General features: G+C 39.4%; 3 protein-coding genes and 1 long non-coding RNA gene across 6 annotated transcripts in view; 2 read left to right on the forward strand and 2 right to left on the reverse strand.

Annotated features, from left to right (window-relative positions):
- Positions 1 to 110: 110 nt before the first annotated feature.
- On the forward strand, positions 111 to 4,710 carry LOC108623042 (transmembrane channel-like protein 7). The gene is made up of 4 exons (XM_018021291.2): positions 111 to 508; positions 623 to 852; positions 928 to 1,169; positions 1,256 to 4,710. The coding sequence occupies exons 2-4, from the start codon at positions 675 to 677 to the stop codon at positions 3,155 to 3,157; spliced, it is 2,322 nt and encodes a 773-aa protein (XP_017876780.1). The 5' UTR covers positions 111 to 508; positions 623 to 674; the 3' UTR covers positions 3,158 to 4,710.
- LOC108623051 (ribonuclease H2 subunit C) lies at positions 4,707 to 5,703 on the reverse strand. The gene is made up of 3 exons (XM_018021305.2): positions 5,270 to 5,703; positions 4,922 to 5,154; positions 4,707 to 4,838 (listed from the first exon to the last, which is right to left on the reverse strand). Exons 1-3 carry the CDS (start codon positions 5,412 to 5,414, stop codon positions 4,821 to 4,823), a joined length of 396 nt encoding a protein of 131 aa, XP_017876794.1. The 5' UTR covers positions 5,415 to 5,703; the 3' UTR covers positions 4,707 to 4,820.
- Positions 5,704 to 5,845: 142 nt separating this feature from the next.
- Positions 5,846 to 15,633, forward strand: part of CRMP (Collapsin Response Mediator Protein) — a 15,443-nt gene continuing 5,655 nt past the window's right edge. The window contains exons 1-6 of one of the 3 annotated variants that reach the window (XM_018021338.2): positions 5,846 to 6,085; positions 11,901 to 11,995; positions 12,612 to 12,924; positions 13,809 to 13,988; positions 14,181 to 14,294; positions 14,606 to 14,838. In XM_018021338.2, coding sequence (XP_017876827.1) covers positions 6,047 to 6,085; positions 11,901 to 11,995; positions 12,612 to 12,924; positions 13,809 to 13,988; positions 14,181 to 14,294; positions 14,606 to 14,838 — 974 coding nt within the window. In that variant the 5' untranslated portion in view covers positions 5,846 to 6,046. The remainder of the gene's footprint in view (positions 6,086 to 11,900; positions 11,996 to 12,611; positions 12,925 to 13,808; positions 13,989 to 14,180; positions 14,295 to 14,605; positions 14,839 to 15,633) is intronic. The other 2 variants (XM_018021337.2, XM_026812025.1) reach the window with 2 other exon arrangements.
- On the reverse strand, positions 8,724 to 11,894 carry LOC113464089 (uncharacterized). The gene is made up of 2 exons (XR_003388921.1): positions 9,253 to 11,894; positions 8,724 to 9,118 (listed from the first exon to the last, which is right to left on the reverse strand). It is a non-coding gene; the product is annotated as an uncharacterized LOC113464089 (long non-coding RNA).

The raw sequence follows: 15,633 nt of genomic DNA on the forward strand, positions 1-15,633 counted from the left end.
ATTAAACCTTGGAAAACAACGTGTTCAAAATTCGCTCCTTGGTGTCTTCTATATTTTTGTTAATCCATGGTCCACGCGTCCATGATTCTGAATTCTGACGTACCGTCTACAAACTATGGTTCGTACTTACACGGGTTTAGTTGAATATATCGCGATCGCGATACATGGGAAAACAAAATGCCGATGTGCGTGTTCTTCTTGAATCTTTGTATTTATTTTACTTTATACAATTTGACAAATCAGAAATTTCGTCACATAGGAATATTTAATTTAATATTGGTGTGACTTAATACAACAAACCGAACATCTCGCATAATCTACGTCTTCGTTTATAAAACGAACTAATCTATCCATGTCGTCTGACGTATGAAGTTCAGTGTTTTGTTCTTTAAAAGTATTGTTGCTTTTACGCGCTATCAATTAATGACCAATACAGCAGAATAATACGTCTTATCAAACAATCATGCAATTGCGAAAATTTTAATCAAGTGATTTATCTCACAATCAGGTAGTTCTCCGAACATATATGTCATATTTATTATTAACAATTATCAGTTGTCGCTGCAGCTCATCTCCTTCGTTTGTCTGTAAATAACTTTCATTCTTACTGTTCCTTTGCAAGATTCTCGGGAGAGACTCGATGTGTAAATTGTAGTTATTCATAAAAAAGAAAGATGTCTGGGGGCGACCGAAAGAAACGTGCTTGTGACAGAGGACAGGGCTGGGAAGAAGCAGGTGCTGAATTTTATCAGGAGAGTTATCCAGCCGCAATTGAAGCGGATTTACAACAAGCACTACAAAGGGATCCATCTCATATAGCTACTTTACTACCGAGTAAAAAGTCTCGCGTTGGTAAGTTCATAAATAGTGTTTATACATTAACATTTATACGTAAACGTATTATGTACTTGATATTTTTGGAAATAGCAACTGCGAAACGAATACGAAATGATACAAAGACTACGTTGAGGAGACGTACAAGCACAAGGTCTCGTGGTACGACCACGTCACGACGTATGTCGACAAATATTCACGATGCTGCAGTGTCTATGCTACCAGATTTGTCTGAGAACCTATCGAATGAAGAACGAACTTGGGAAGAGATAATGCAGATCAAAGCTATGCCTGTGTGTATGGCACAAAAAATACAGTTGAAAAATCAATTACAAGTATGTAAATGTATGAAAGCATAAAGAACTGTTAGAGTCATACACGGTTACAGTTTAATAACGAGAATCTTGCATACATTTTGCAGAGTGCAACAAAATTAAGACTACAGGGTTTCGAACAATTAAAATGGCAAAGAAGAAAAGTTTGGCAACAGTTCCGTATTAGGATGAAGGAAGCGTATTCTAAAATGGAATTGTGGAATAACAGTCTCAAAACAATTGGAGGAAACTTTGGAATGGGGATTGTAGCATACTTCTTGTTCATCAAGTGGATAATGTATCTCAACGTTCTTTTATTTGCAATTATGTTTTTATTTACTGTGATACCATCAATATTGTTGGACATGCCAAACACCGAACAATGCGAAATGGCCAATAACAGTCATAGTATTGTTTGCTGTTCAGAGTTATATTTGAATGAAACTCAAAAATATCATAGTATAGCAGATATAGTCCAAGGTACTGGTATTTTGGAGTATACTTTCCTATTTTATGGAACATACAGCCATCTGACCTTCGACACTTCTGGTATGCTTTATAATCTGCCATTATCTTATATCTTAGCCACTATTGGTGTGTTTATTCTTAGTTTAACAGCTATCGTTAAGTCAGCCGCAAAGAGTTTCAAACAGAGAGTAGTTGAGAATGAAGGTCAATTTTATCAGTATTGTAATCTAGTTTTTGGTGGCTGGGATTACTGTATACATAACGAAACCTCCGCAGCTGTAAAGCACAAAGCATTATACAATGAAATGAAAGCATTTCTAGAAACTGAGAGATTAGAAGAAGAAAGACAAAATCGTACGAGAGAAGAAAAGACAAAATTGTTTCTCATGCGTTTTCTCATTAATTCATTAGTTTTCGCTGTATTAGGCGGCTGTGGCACATTCATTTATTACATATTTGAATTTTCCTTTGATCAAATTTCGTCGAAAGATGTCCTGCGTTACGGTTCAGAGTACTTAACGTTGAATAGAATCGCTTACTTATTTTTCGAATTTCTACCTTACATATGTATCGTTGTTTTAAACGTTATAGTACCATTTCTTTTCCGATATCTGGTCACTCTTGAACATTATAGTCCATTGTTTGTTATACGTATGACTCTTATCCGTACTATATTTCTACGTCTTTCTTCTCTGATCGTCTTGCTCACATCGTTTTATAGATTAATCGTGATCAACGTAGAAGGTGATAAATGCACTGACAGAAAACGGCCATTGTGTTGGGAAACATTCGTGGGGCAACAGTTCTACAAACTCTATATCACTGATATCTTTCTACAGTTTTTTATTACATTCTTCATCAATTTTCCAAGATCGCTAATAGCGAAACATACAGAGAACAAAGTATTACGATTTTTCGGGGAACAAGAATTTGACTTGTCTAAAAACGTATTAGACATGGTTTACTTGCAAACCATCTGTTGGCTCGGTCTGTTTTTTGCACCTCTGCTACCATTAATTGCAGTGCTTGGCACTTTCCTATTGTTTTACGTGAAAAAGTTTTCTTGTCTAGTAAACAGTACTCAGTCGAGCAAAGTATACAGGGCAAGTAAATTAAATGCGTTTTTTATGTTGATACTACTAATTTCCTTCATTCTGTGTACAATACCAATCGGCTATTCGATCGCAGAAATAGTGCCGTCAAAGTCTTGTGGACCATTCAGAGGCTTAAAGTCAGTATGGTCATTATTAATTGATATGTTTGATGAACAACTTCCTGACTGGTTGCAAACCACATTACGTTTTCTTAGTACTGCCGGATTTGGAGTACCAGCTTTTATAATTATTACTTTGCTTTTGTATTATTATTATGCTGTGTCAGTAGCAAACAAGCACATGGTCACGGTATTAAAGAATCAGCTAGTATTGGAAGGTCATGATAAGCAGTTTCTTCTTAACAGACTAAGTGCATTTATTAAACAACAACAGGATCAGAACAAGTATCATCAAGACCAGGCAAACGAATTGGGTACATTCTCATAATCAGTATTATGAAAGTTAAGAGGTTCTAATAGTACGTAAATTCAGTTTACAGCTGTATATGTATAAGCTGTATAAAAATTGTCCAAATCTGATCGACTCAAATTATATTTTGTATTATAATAAGACTGTTTATTAACTTACTTATTTAGATATTAAGTTAGTCGCATTCGAAATATTCTGGCCAATTATATTAAGCCTAATTGGATAGTGTTTAAGGACGTATACATCACTTTTTTTATTGGATATATTTAACAAATTCAATTTTTAAATGAATTAAACAAATGATATTTAAAAATCAGGGTACAAAATGAACGCAGTGCAATAGTAGAACAAATCACGAATTGTTTACTATGTATTATTAGCTTTAATAAGTATAGAAGGATTAAAATGCATACGGAGTATGGCAATTATAAGGATAACCATCTCTTTATAAATGTATTTTTGTTTTGTAAGATGTTAGGCAGAATAACGTGATTGCGTTCATTTATAGCGACACAAAGTAATGAATTCACGTTCTTATTTTATAAATAAATGTTAGGGTGCTTTTGCTACAATGAAGTGAAGTGATATATGATGGACCTATTTTTAGATTAGCTGAGTATTAGAAATATAATACAGTTGTAAATAGATTTTGTAGGTTGATCACAAGATATTTACGAGTAAGAACACCATTTTACAGTAGGATTCCAAACTGTATTAATTTATATTGAAATCTTGTCTTTCGTTGCAAGCATTTTTGTTGCCTAGTTTTACAATTCTGAGAACAATTTTATGATATTTATTATACATACGATTGTATTTACTCTGTACTTCTTTTGGACACGTATACATATAGATATAAGTGTTATCTTAATACTAGACAGTTCGAAATATTTTGATCTTTTAAGTACTGATTATTCTATTAATTCAAAAGCAAACTTGTTTTATCTTAAACACTGCCATTGTACATGAAACTAGGAAAATTATTTTTAACTTTTCTATCTATATACATTCCTATATGCATGTATAAAAAAATTCCATTAGAAACTATGCATGTACCTCTTGCAAATATATATATTGCAAAACTGCCCGTACATACTTTGAATAGTTCTTCAAATAGTTCTTGAAACGTTTTATATGGATTTTGTACAAATTCAACAGCTGAATATTAATGTCATGTTGAACACAATTTAACCACGAATTACTATTAATTTATAAGTAATAATCTCTAATATCATTGTAAGCAGTATCAAAACTGACGCAACGCATTTTACACTCAATAGTATTACAGTCGATAAGAAAAGATTTTTGTGTTAAACGCATAAAATAAGTAGTAAATGCTTTCACCTTCACTGCAACTTTTATATATTTATAAAAATAAGAAGATGGATTACGGACACTATTTATCTTGTAAAAGACTGCACACTTTCTAAACACAGCTTTCCTAATTAAGTCAAAGATTATTTGCAAAGTTTTGCATACGTCATAAGTGATTATAAGATATCTGTTATGTATGACAAAAATATATGCTCATGATATAAATGGTGGTTAATAAACTATAACATACCTGTATACGAAACACCCATTTATTTTAATCTTCATATTAAAATATAACAATGTTTAATAATTCATTAAAAATATAGTATTCTGTCTGTTGTTAAGGTACACTTCATTTTAATTATGATTATTCTGTAGAATGTAGCTAAGAACGAAATATTAATATAATATTAATAATTTTAGATGTGATTAACATTCTAAGAAAAAAACATATGTATATAAACTTACCGCTTCAGCAATATCAATCCAATCTATGGCAGGTACCACGGCGTCATTTTTCGATGGTAATTTATCATAATTCCAATAAGTAAATTCGGAGAATGTACTCGTAGCGTAAAAATTCCGCTCCATATTTTCATTGTCTGGCTTCTGACGTTCGCGGAATATAAGCCCTTTGTATCCGGAAGGTGGAGTTATCTTTTTACCTTGAATGAGGTGCCCACGGAATGAAGACGTATAATCTGCGCCAATTGTGATTTATTAGACTTCAAACATTCTATTTTAGTACAATTAAAGAGACGTTAGGCTATAGAACAGCGGTTGACTATCATGAATAAGTTCGATTTACAAGCTTACGTTCATCATCGATTTTACGAATGTAAGGTGTGAAGAAGTCGGAAACCTTCGCGGGCTCGTTACCACGGATTTTACATGGCATTAAATGTAATACACTTTCTTTCTCTTTGGATAAATCATGCTTCATGTGTAAACGAATAGCCATATTTAAACGGAAGTACCGCGTCTCGTTTAGGCGGGAACAGGCTTAACCTTCACGAATATTTTTCGTACTAATTATAACATAAAATATCGTTTAATGTTTCTTTGTTTGCGAGTAACATACAGCTACCCAAAACGATTCCCAATCTACTTAGCATGCGCTCGTGGAGGAATTAAATTTTCCTACGTAGAAAGAGTGAGCTATCTACTCATAATATAATGCAGTGTCCTATTGGACAGCCACAGGACAGGTTGTATTAGTGTTGAAGCTAGTTCGTTGAACGTGTGTTCACTGTTCACGTGTGTTGCAAACGGTCACATGGGTGTTGCAGAATTACAGTGGGGATGATCCCCCGTCTTCGTCGTGGACGAAGGAAGTAGGGATGAGATTTTACCACCGCCGGCACCGCCGCGCACTCGTACTAGTAGCGTCAGTCGCGTCAGTTGCAGTCGATTGTTCGATTCGATTCGATCTTGCGCCTTTTGATTTCCACCACGGGAAAACGTCGTGCGTGTGACGCGATTTTCGCGAGCAAAAATAGTGCGTTCCCGTGGCTCGGTACTGAGTATACCGCGTGACCGTTAAAGTCGTGTGTTTAGCATTTACGAGCAACGCGACCCTTTCTTTGATCGAAGATGAGCACGCCGGTGAAGAAGGTACCCATCCACCTGCAGGTCAGTCGATTTATTCTGTTTTCATTTTTCCTCTATTATTCCCCTGTCGTCTCATGAATGACCGCTGTCTCGCGTTTACGTATTACTGCGTAAATAAGTTACATATGAAATACGTTTCCTCATCATTACCATAGGAAGATTGACACCGGTTTATCCAACATTGTACTATAATATCTAACGTCTGAATCTGAGAAAATCAGAAGGGCTTTTATAATATATCTACCAATCATATTTTCATTCAACAAAGTAGATCCTCGCTAGAAGTAACGTACGTGATAGGCGTTTGGTGTTCAACGGAGTAAATTCTCAAAAGAGATGTCAAAAGACACAGTGATATCTGAAATAGAACTAATCAAATTGAACCAGTAATCGGGCGATAATTACTATCTCGAGAGAGAGTAAATATGATTCGGTTCAGTTGTAAGTTTCCATAAACGTCCATGATAGACGTTCACGGACTGTGCGTAAATGAAAAAATTTTTCATTAGTAACGTAATAAAACTAGTACACCTATTTACGTTCGTGCGATTCCTCAACTGGAATAACCCTTATTATATCGATCTGTTTTCGTCTATAACCGTTAATCTAATATTCGTATTCTCTCTATTACGTTGCACTTTTCCGATGACTTTCCTACATCGTAAGTACTTATGTGTAACAATAATTTTGTGTATTTATAATTTTAGCTTAAACACATTACGCATAAGGTCAGCGAACTTGCGATCGATATAGGAGTTGGATTTTACAAATAAATTACAATTGATAAAAGCGTGAACATAATTGCTAGACAGCGTCTTTACTGTTATAACTACGATGCAATCTAGGGAAGCCGTATAACTTGTTTACTCCAGACATTTGTGTCGGTTAATCTCCATTCCATCTCCATCGTTCTGTACGGCAGGTGATGACAGGGATCGATACTTAAATAATGAAATGTAACGTCGGATGCGTACATGTAACATTTGAACGTCTAGTGTTAGGCATACGGCGCGTTATAACGGAAAGTAAATATGGGTGGAGAGATAGGTGCCGGTGTTTCTGCGTCACTATTAAAACCGAAAGTTTCGTCGCACCATCCTATCGCAAGGTTGCTGCCTTATTGATCTGAGGGGCGTCTTGGCTCCCGGCACCGGTCTACCTCGCGAAAGAGGTGCCCACCCTGTGTACAATGTATGAAATTCAACATGATGTTCCTATTCAATCGAGACGCTACAATAGTAGATCTGTACTCGCGATATGCCTTTCGTGGAAGGATTACCATTCCATTGCGCGCAGCAGCAGAGTTAAATCGTCCGCAGAATATCTATATTACACATATCCTGTATTTTAGTCTGAATACTCTCATCGAAAGTTATTTCTATTACGAATTATTTTCGCATACCTATTAATATGGGAACGAGAAAGTTATCCAAATAGACAATAGGTAATCATTCACGACACAATGGATCGAGTAGGAATGATAATATTATGATATATATTTCTAATTATGTGAAACATATTAGACAACAATACGTAAGAGTTTCCTAATCCGTGATCTATCACGAAACTGAACAGAGATGATAGTCTAATTATATCAAGTATCGCGTGTTCGGTTTCAGTAAAAGTTTACGCGAACTATTTCGAGCGGCTAATATTGGCCGATCGTGGAACTTCACAAAATCGATAATGGGGAAATAGTATGTCGATTTTGTTAATAGATAGGCAGTCGTGGCTGTAATTCGTGCGGGATTGGGAAAATCGTACGGCACTGGGACGCGTGCCGGATAGAGGCCGGGAACACCGGCGGCGAATCAATAGTTCGTCGACACTACTGCGTCCGACCCGAAGTTGGAAAAACCACTGTGGACGGATATCACTCTCGCGAGCGAGCGAGCACGATTTTTTCGCTTGAAAGTCGACGGTTAACATCTACTGAGAAACGTGGATTCTCTCTTCCACCGTTTACCGTTTCTGCGAGCCGCTTGTGGGACCAGGCGGTTTTCGCGAGCAAAAATAAACTGTGAATGTTGACCGATGTTTTTGCTCACTGCTTTTTATCTCGCCGAATAGAGTCGGGAAGACTCGTTTGATGCTTTCTTTCTGAAGAGACTTTCTGATGGGAAGTCGAAGCAGTTGTTGACAACTTTATTGACTACTTAATTACTTTTTTCTTTTATATGTTTGTACTTGATTGTAGAGCGTGGAAAATGTACTGCATATGCAGAATTTGAATAGCTTTAATTAAGTCTTCAGTGGAAGAGTCAGACCTTTGCGTCTTCTTAAATTTTGATTGTACTTCCGTTGACGACAAGTGGTTCCACACGCGCCCGTACTCATTTTCTCGTCTATTTGCCTCACCGAGAACTTGACGGCAAATTTAGTCGAATGGAAGTCGGTCAACAGAAATGCAGATTACCAGCATTATTCCCGTGACATAAATAGGCTCTGGGAAGCCAGGTGCAAACCACCGCCGCCGTTTCCGTGGCAGTTTATCACGAATGGAAATTAGAGCAGCCTTCCGTATCGGTGTCGGGCTGTGTTTCGTTTTTGTTTTTATTTTATTATTCGATTAGCAAGCTCATTCCTCAGGCAAATATACGTACATATTCGTTTTAGCGATACATTCGATTCTCTGTTATATCAAAACTTATTACTTAGCTTCTTTATTACTTTCGTTTAATTACTAAACTAATGGCCTACGAGCTAAATCCAGGATTACATCATCGTAAACTTGATACAGCGTGTCGTACATTAGTTTAATGCGAATTCCGTTATTTGAATTTAAGCAGCGTCGTTCTAAAGAAGAATGCATCGGATTATGTAACGTTACATAATTACCGCTAACTCTTAGATTGCATCCGCGTATTAAATAGCCGAATATTATTGCGCACCTTCGAGGCTCGTTTGTCCGGCTTAAAAGGTGACATGTGTGCGTGTGTGTGTGCTTGTATTTAGCTTAGGCGAATGTTTGCCGAGTCAACCGGCCACCGTGTGCGTCCGGTCGGTCAGCGATGAACCGGCCGGCCCCATGTGTACAGTTTCTCCGTCTACAATCTACATTGACAAAGAAAACCGGTGATAGAAACCGAGTTTCGCTCCTTAAAGACGGAGGAAAATCCTTTTCCTACTGTGAAAGCGGTTAATTATCAATTTCCTCGGCGTTAGCACGCGCCGAATGGGCTACGTACCGCAATTAAAAAAGAAATCGCCTTTTAATTGGATCAGCCACGAACTGGAACGCGGCGATACGAGCGACGTTTCGATGCACGCGACTGTGCAGGATTTACCATCTCACAATGTATCCGAATAGAGCAACTAGAAGAGAAAACATAAGCCTATGAAAGTTTACAGCGGCCATCGAATCGTAATCGACACACATTTAAAGACTTTTCAAATGTATATCGGTACGTTATCATTTATGTACACAGTGGGATGGGAATAGAATTATCGATACGATCGTATCAGGATTGAAGAACTAATGCATTTGATTGATAAGATCTTTAATTTAAGCGATGTTTGCCCTGGTAGAGAAAAACTTGTAGCATGCAGAGTGAAGTGTAGAGGACATCGATTTTAACAGGAGCGTATTTCTGGGGGTAAGATCCGTCGGGGCATCCCCGTGATTTTGCTAGTTCTTTATCAGTTGGTCCAGGCATAATTTTAAGTAAGTGTACGTCGAAACTGACGTTCGACGCGTTACTTTAATCTTCGTTCATTGGTTTGTTCGATCGTGTAAAGAGGTCATGGCCAAAAGTGTTAAACTTGTTCGTTGAAATATTTGATCCTTGCAGAGGGAAAATATTTTGTGCGGAACTATAAATTCATGGTGAGTATCTCAAAGTGGACTCACGTCTGTGACGGTGGAATTTCTTTTCTGAAAAATCACGCCGCCGGGCAGAGAACGTATATTTTAAGCCACTGTCTGCTGAAAATATCCAAGTCAGAGATCCTCTAACCAACACATGAAACGCACATGTTCACGCTCGTGACCAATAATAATTATACTGCGAAGATGACAAGGTTTATGCCCACGTGAACCGTGCCGACGTTATTCGCTCTCGATACTTGTTCCGTTCCTTTCGGTTCGCGCCTAAGGCCATCCATTCCCGTTAGGAAAACACCATAATTGTTTCAACAGAGTGTAAACATGCGTCGAAACGTTTGACGACCCCTTTTTAATAGCCAAATCCGATTTAACGAACTACACCTCGCGGCGATACTTTGGAGAGGGCGAGGATTGGGATCGATTTCACGAAAGCCACGCACAATTCACACTGGTTTAGACTCATGGAGGGTTTCGGAACGATTTCACGGGGTGGAGACCTCGCGAAGGGTTTCTTGCAGCGCGCGTTGCATTAGCGAGTGCGTAAGGGTGCGCACCCTGGATCGGTTATAAAACGTGGGTGGCGTCGGCGACAGCGATGGATTGTCCTTTTTTCCGCAGTACCCTCCTCTTTGGACCCTCCGATCTCTCTCCCCTATGTGCTTTTATCTTTCCTCGGACAGGGAAGGGCCTGGATGAAGGGATTGTCGAAAGTCCTTTATGCAGCTTCTTTCTCTCTGGCTCTTTTCAATTTACTCCACACAAGGGGACAATGTTTGCGCGTTTTGTCTGCGGTTCTTTACGCTTCACCGCGGGTCAGGTCAAGATCTTCATTCTTAATCATGGTACTCCTTGCTTGTTGATTCGCCGATTCTTAAGAAATTTGTTTCTGTTCGATGAATACTTCTGAGACAGCCTATATCATGAAGCAAAAATGTATCGATGAGAAGAATTTAATATCATCGAATTTCATTTAACTACACATCCCATATTTCAATAGTTTCATTGCATCGAGCTTCGCTATGGTCATAAATAAGGAACGGAAGTCAGATTGAATCATAGAACAAAACTTACGTGTAACGCAAGCATTATTCATTATCTGAAACGATCGGATCTATTTGCGTTCGGAAAAGCGTGAAAAGCGTTGAGAAATAGCTGTGTTTCTTTGTTACCTCCGGAAATGGCGCACACGCGGCGGGTAACGTCCCCGAGTGTGATTGTATGGTAATGTCCGAAGTGGATCAGCGAAAAACGGTGCATTTTCCGTGCCGCTGGGAACGCCGGGTGAAATCTGTACTCTTTCGAATGGAAAGATGTATCGCGGAACGCCACGGGGTCGCGGCCACTTTATCAGTCGCGGCACATCGGGTGTACTGCTCTAAATCCAGCATTGGCGGAAGTGCGTGAAGCGTAGCTTCTATTATATACTGATTGGTATACCATAGCGTGGCGGCGATATACGCACGTTAATCGTCTGCACCGGATGTTGGATCCGACGCACGTTGCAAACGAATATCAAGGACAGTACGCGGGGGGTTTAGCTCTCTCTCAATGAGGAGCAATTTTTGTGCGAGACGGATGGGAATCTTCTGGGTTTATCCTTCCTTCTTAATTTACACTCTTGTAATAACGTGCTTATGTACGTAGATAATAAACATAAATTATTGCATAGCTCAGTAGATGAAATGCGTTTCATCCGAGAGTGGGTGAACGAGTAACCTATTGAAGTTTGATGTCAACTGGAAAATTAATACTTGCCTCCCCTATCTATTACGCTATTCGTCGCATCAATGGTATTGATAACAGAAATATATGTAGCGATATATTTATAACATTTTTAAACTGAGCGATAGAACGTATCAACAAGTTTGTCTTATCTAATCGTTGTAATAATACATGAGTAATATAATATACTACTTGCGTGCGAGTATCCTTTATCACTCGGTAGCATTGCGATGAGCTGCGGTTTTGTTCTGAGACAAACATCATGAAATGATCTATATCTGTTTCCAGAGCGCGCAGAATAGGTTGTTGATCAAAAACGGTAAGGTGGTGAATGACGATGGGATGACGGACAACGACATCTACATAGAAGACGGTATCATCAAGTAAGGTTCAACCGCATTTGCATATGTTTGCGCTGGCGATCACTATGCGCGTGTAATTACGTCCTTGAACGCGAAAACGCGTCGCGCGTTCGCAAAGAACTGGAACTCCGCCGGATTTCGATTCTCCGTTCAACGTCTCTCACGCCTCACGTTCTGCTGACCACTTGCGTAACCGCCGACGCGTATGATCTAAGCGACGCTTCGAGAGTAACGTTTGTGAGACAGACAGACTTTCTGATTTGCGAACGATCGACGTTTCATTCAACGTTCTACTTCCTACTCGGTCGCGTGTTTGTTCGCCACTTTACGCGAGCAAGCCACGATACAGCTCGTCCAATTTATCAATGGGCTACGTTGATAAAGAATAACTGTAATTTGACAAACAAGCGTGACATGCACCGCCTAATGGATAGTTTAAAGATCCGATCATCGCCTATCTCTAATTACGCGCCGTGTAAATATGTAGTAATCCAACGGTTCGCTTTATTTTTTAAAGAGAAAATAAAAGTCACGAGTTAGAAGATTTCCCGAGATATTTAATAGATCGATATGAACCGCGGCGCTAAATGTTTAATGCACCTGTTGCGTCATAACAAATTCTATTTTTAAATTCTAGACAAATGGGCCGCAATCTGATAATACCGGGCGGCACGAGGATCATCGACGCTCGCGGGAAATATGTGATGCCCGGTGGCATAGATCCGCACACCCATTTCGAATTGGAGCTGATGGGTGCCAAGTCAGTCGATGATTTTTACCAGGGCACCAAAGCAGCTGTCGCCGGTGGTACTACGATGATCATCGACTTCGTGATTCCTAGAAACGACGAATCTATATTGGAGGCATACGAGAGGTACCGGGAAACGGCCGATCAGAAAGTATGCTGCGATTATTCGCTCCACGTCGCCGTTACATCTTGGAGTCCAAAAGTGAGTTCACGAACGGATCGACTCACATCTTTTTTTTCATGGTACCATTGTAATGGAGTAGAATTTCGTCTACCCAAGCCGTGTTTTATGGCGTAACGATGTTAAAACAAGTAATTAATGACGTACAACAGTCGCGAATTGAAATGGTTACATCAAACGGAGCCGGTATAATACCATTCACACGCATTCTCTATTCTATTTAGTCGCCGGGAATGAGATAATTTCCGTAACACGAGACCTTCCTGGAAAAGAAAGCACGCTTAGTGACCTCTTTCTTGCGCATTTATACGGCCAGCAGTATTATCCGAGTTAAACACGCCTGCATTATTACAGAATAACGATCGGTAATATTCGAATCGCAAATAGAATTTACGTAATTCGTTGATGGTTATCGGAAATGGCTAGAGGACGCGTTACGCTTAACTTCCTTCCGATTGTTTCTTTTGTCCAGCGTTAATGGTCAATTAAACGATTGAAATCGGCGATGAAATTAACAAACACATCGTAACAGCGCGTACCTGTAATCTTTAGCTTTATCGTAACCTTTAGATCGGTAAATACCGGGATCAATCGTTGCGAAGCTCTGGCCTAGATCGATACGATCGACCGATTGGAGCATACAGCTCGCTCCTAAATATGACGAAACAAATCTCCCGGCAAATTGGCAAATCGTACGAAACTGGTATCTGCAGCCGCGACTGCTTTGTAACTGTAATCGCGATCGTGAATGGAATACCCGAGCGATCGGTGAGGAAATCGCAAGCGAGCCGGGTACGGATGCATGTAAATCGTCGTGTCCTTATTTGCCGGCGCTTGTCGAGTTCCACGTCCGTTTGAAACGACTCCGTTCCGTTTACGATCGTGTTCATCTTTATTTGTTACAGGTCAAAGAGGAGATGGCCACGCTTGTGAACATTCACGGCGTCAATAGTTTTAAGATGTTCATGGCCTACAAGGGCCTGTATATGCTGAAGGACCCGGAGTTGATCGAGGCGTTCAAAGCGTGCAAGGAGTTGGGCGCCATCGCCATGGTTCATGCGGAAAACGGCGATCTTATTGCAGAGGTAAACGGACGTGATTTACGGTAATCGTTATAATCATCCTTGGAACGGGTGGAGCAATACGTTGCGCTGAAACAACCGTTACCGTATTTGGTGCTCTATTGCCTGGCGAAAATAGACACGAACATATCGTTACTACGTGCACCGTCACGAATCTTCTCCAGCAGATTTGGGCAGCGATCGAAACTGTTTCAGAACACGAAACGATTGCTCGCAGCCGGAGTCACGGGGCCGGAAGGTCACGAAATGTCGCGTCCCGAAGAAGTCGAGGCGGAGGCTGTGAATAGAGCCTGTGTGATAGCGAGTCAGGTAAGGGTCCACAAGATTGGAGAATATGCGTGTGTTCCTATTTTTAGCACTTTATATTTATTTAGTGTGCTCGATTTTGCTGTTCTCAGTACTTACCGCTATTTTCAGAGTCCATGTGTCGTAGCACTTTGTAGAATCGCGCGTCAACGGTCATACGCTTCCTTTTTTGTTATCTAATGCATTGAACTTCGATTGTTTAATGATTCGATCACTCGTTTAAGAGAAAAACAATTACCCTTTAAGAAGCTAGGGTTTAAAAGAGTTTGAACAGACGGAGACGACTTGTGTTCATAATGATTCTGCATGCTTAGGTCAATTGTCCACTGTATGTAGTGCATGTGATGAGTCGTAGCGCCGCAGAAGCTGTGGATGCCGCGCGTAAGCGTGGCGTTTGCGTCTTCGGCGAGACCTTGGCAGCCGCGATTGGCACAGATGGTACCAACTACGCGCATAAATGCTGGAAACACGCCGCTGCTCACGTTCTGAGTCCACCTCTCAGGCCAGACCCAGATACATCGCTCGCGTTGCTGAATATGCTAGCCAAGTGAGTCAAAGCCACCGTGAATCTTGTTTTAGGGTGACTTTGACATCCAAAATACAATGTACTTCACATTTATGTTATTATGTTGTAAGCACATTTTTAGTTTGCTTAGCACAGTCAAATATGCTGATCGAAAAATGATCAGAATTACAAGACATTATGTTTCATGTTTGAACTATAAAATGTTAGCGATAGTAATTTGATCAGCATTATCAAACGATATCGCATACATGGGAGTTCATATTTAGAAGTTCCATGAAGATTTTTGTGCATGCATGCTGATCGTATAATTGTGGTTCGATTTTACTTTTCCTTTGCCCTATTTCTTTTATCGCACACCTGGCACGATTCTCTCCTTCGATGTAATAGACGTAGCCTAGTTGGACTCGTAGTTACCTCCAAATTGTATTTAGGCACGGTACTGTGAACACGGCTGATAATTTATGACAATTGAAAAAGTTGCTTAAGGATGTATTGGCTATACAATCAATCCAAAAAGTTTATGTACTTTAGAAAAATGCATTTCCCATAATTAAAAAGAAATAACACATCGGAAGAACAATGCTAATAATAAATAGCTACGTGCTAAAAAGTATAGAAGGAAATATTCAATTAATTATTGACGCTGGCGAAAAGCTTTTTATACAGACTTTGTAGGCACTGACATCCTCTACAAAGAAAAATTCTATGCATTTTTCTTCTAACTCCAGTATTTAACAAATTAAGTATGATTATTTGGCATTTTATTGACATTGACAAAATCCGACCGTCCCACCGTCGAAATAGCCAACTTTTGGC

The sequence above is a fragment of the Ceratina calcarata genome, unplaced genomic scaffold, assembly GCF_001652005.2.
Source record: "Ceratina calcarata isolate Rehan_Ccalc_2016 unplaced genomic scaffold, ASM165200v1 scaffold250.2, whole genome shotgun sequence".
Taxonomy (NCBI): domain Eukaryota; kingdom Metazoa; phylum Arthropoda; class Insecta; order Hymenoptera; family Apidae; genus Ceratina; species Ceratina calcarata.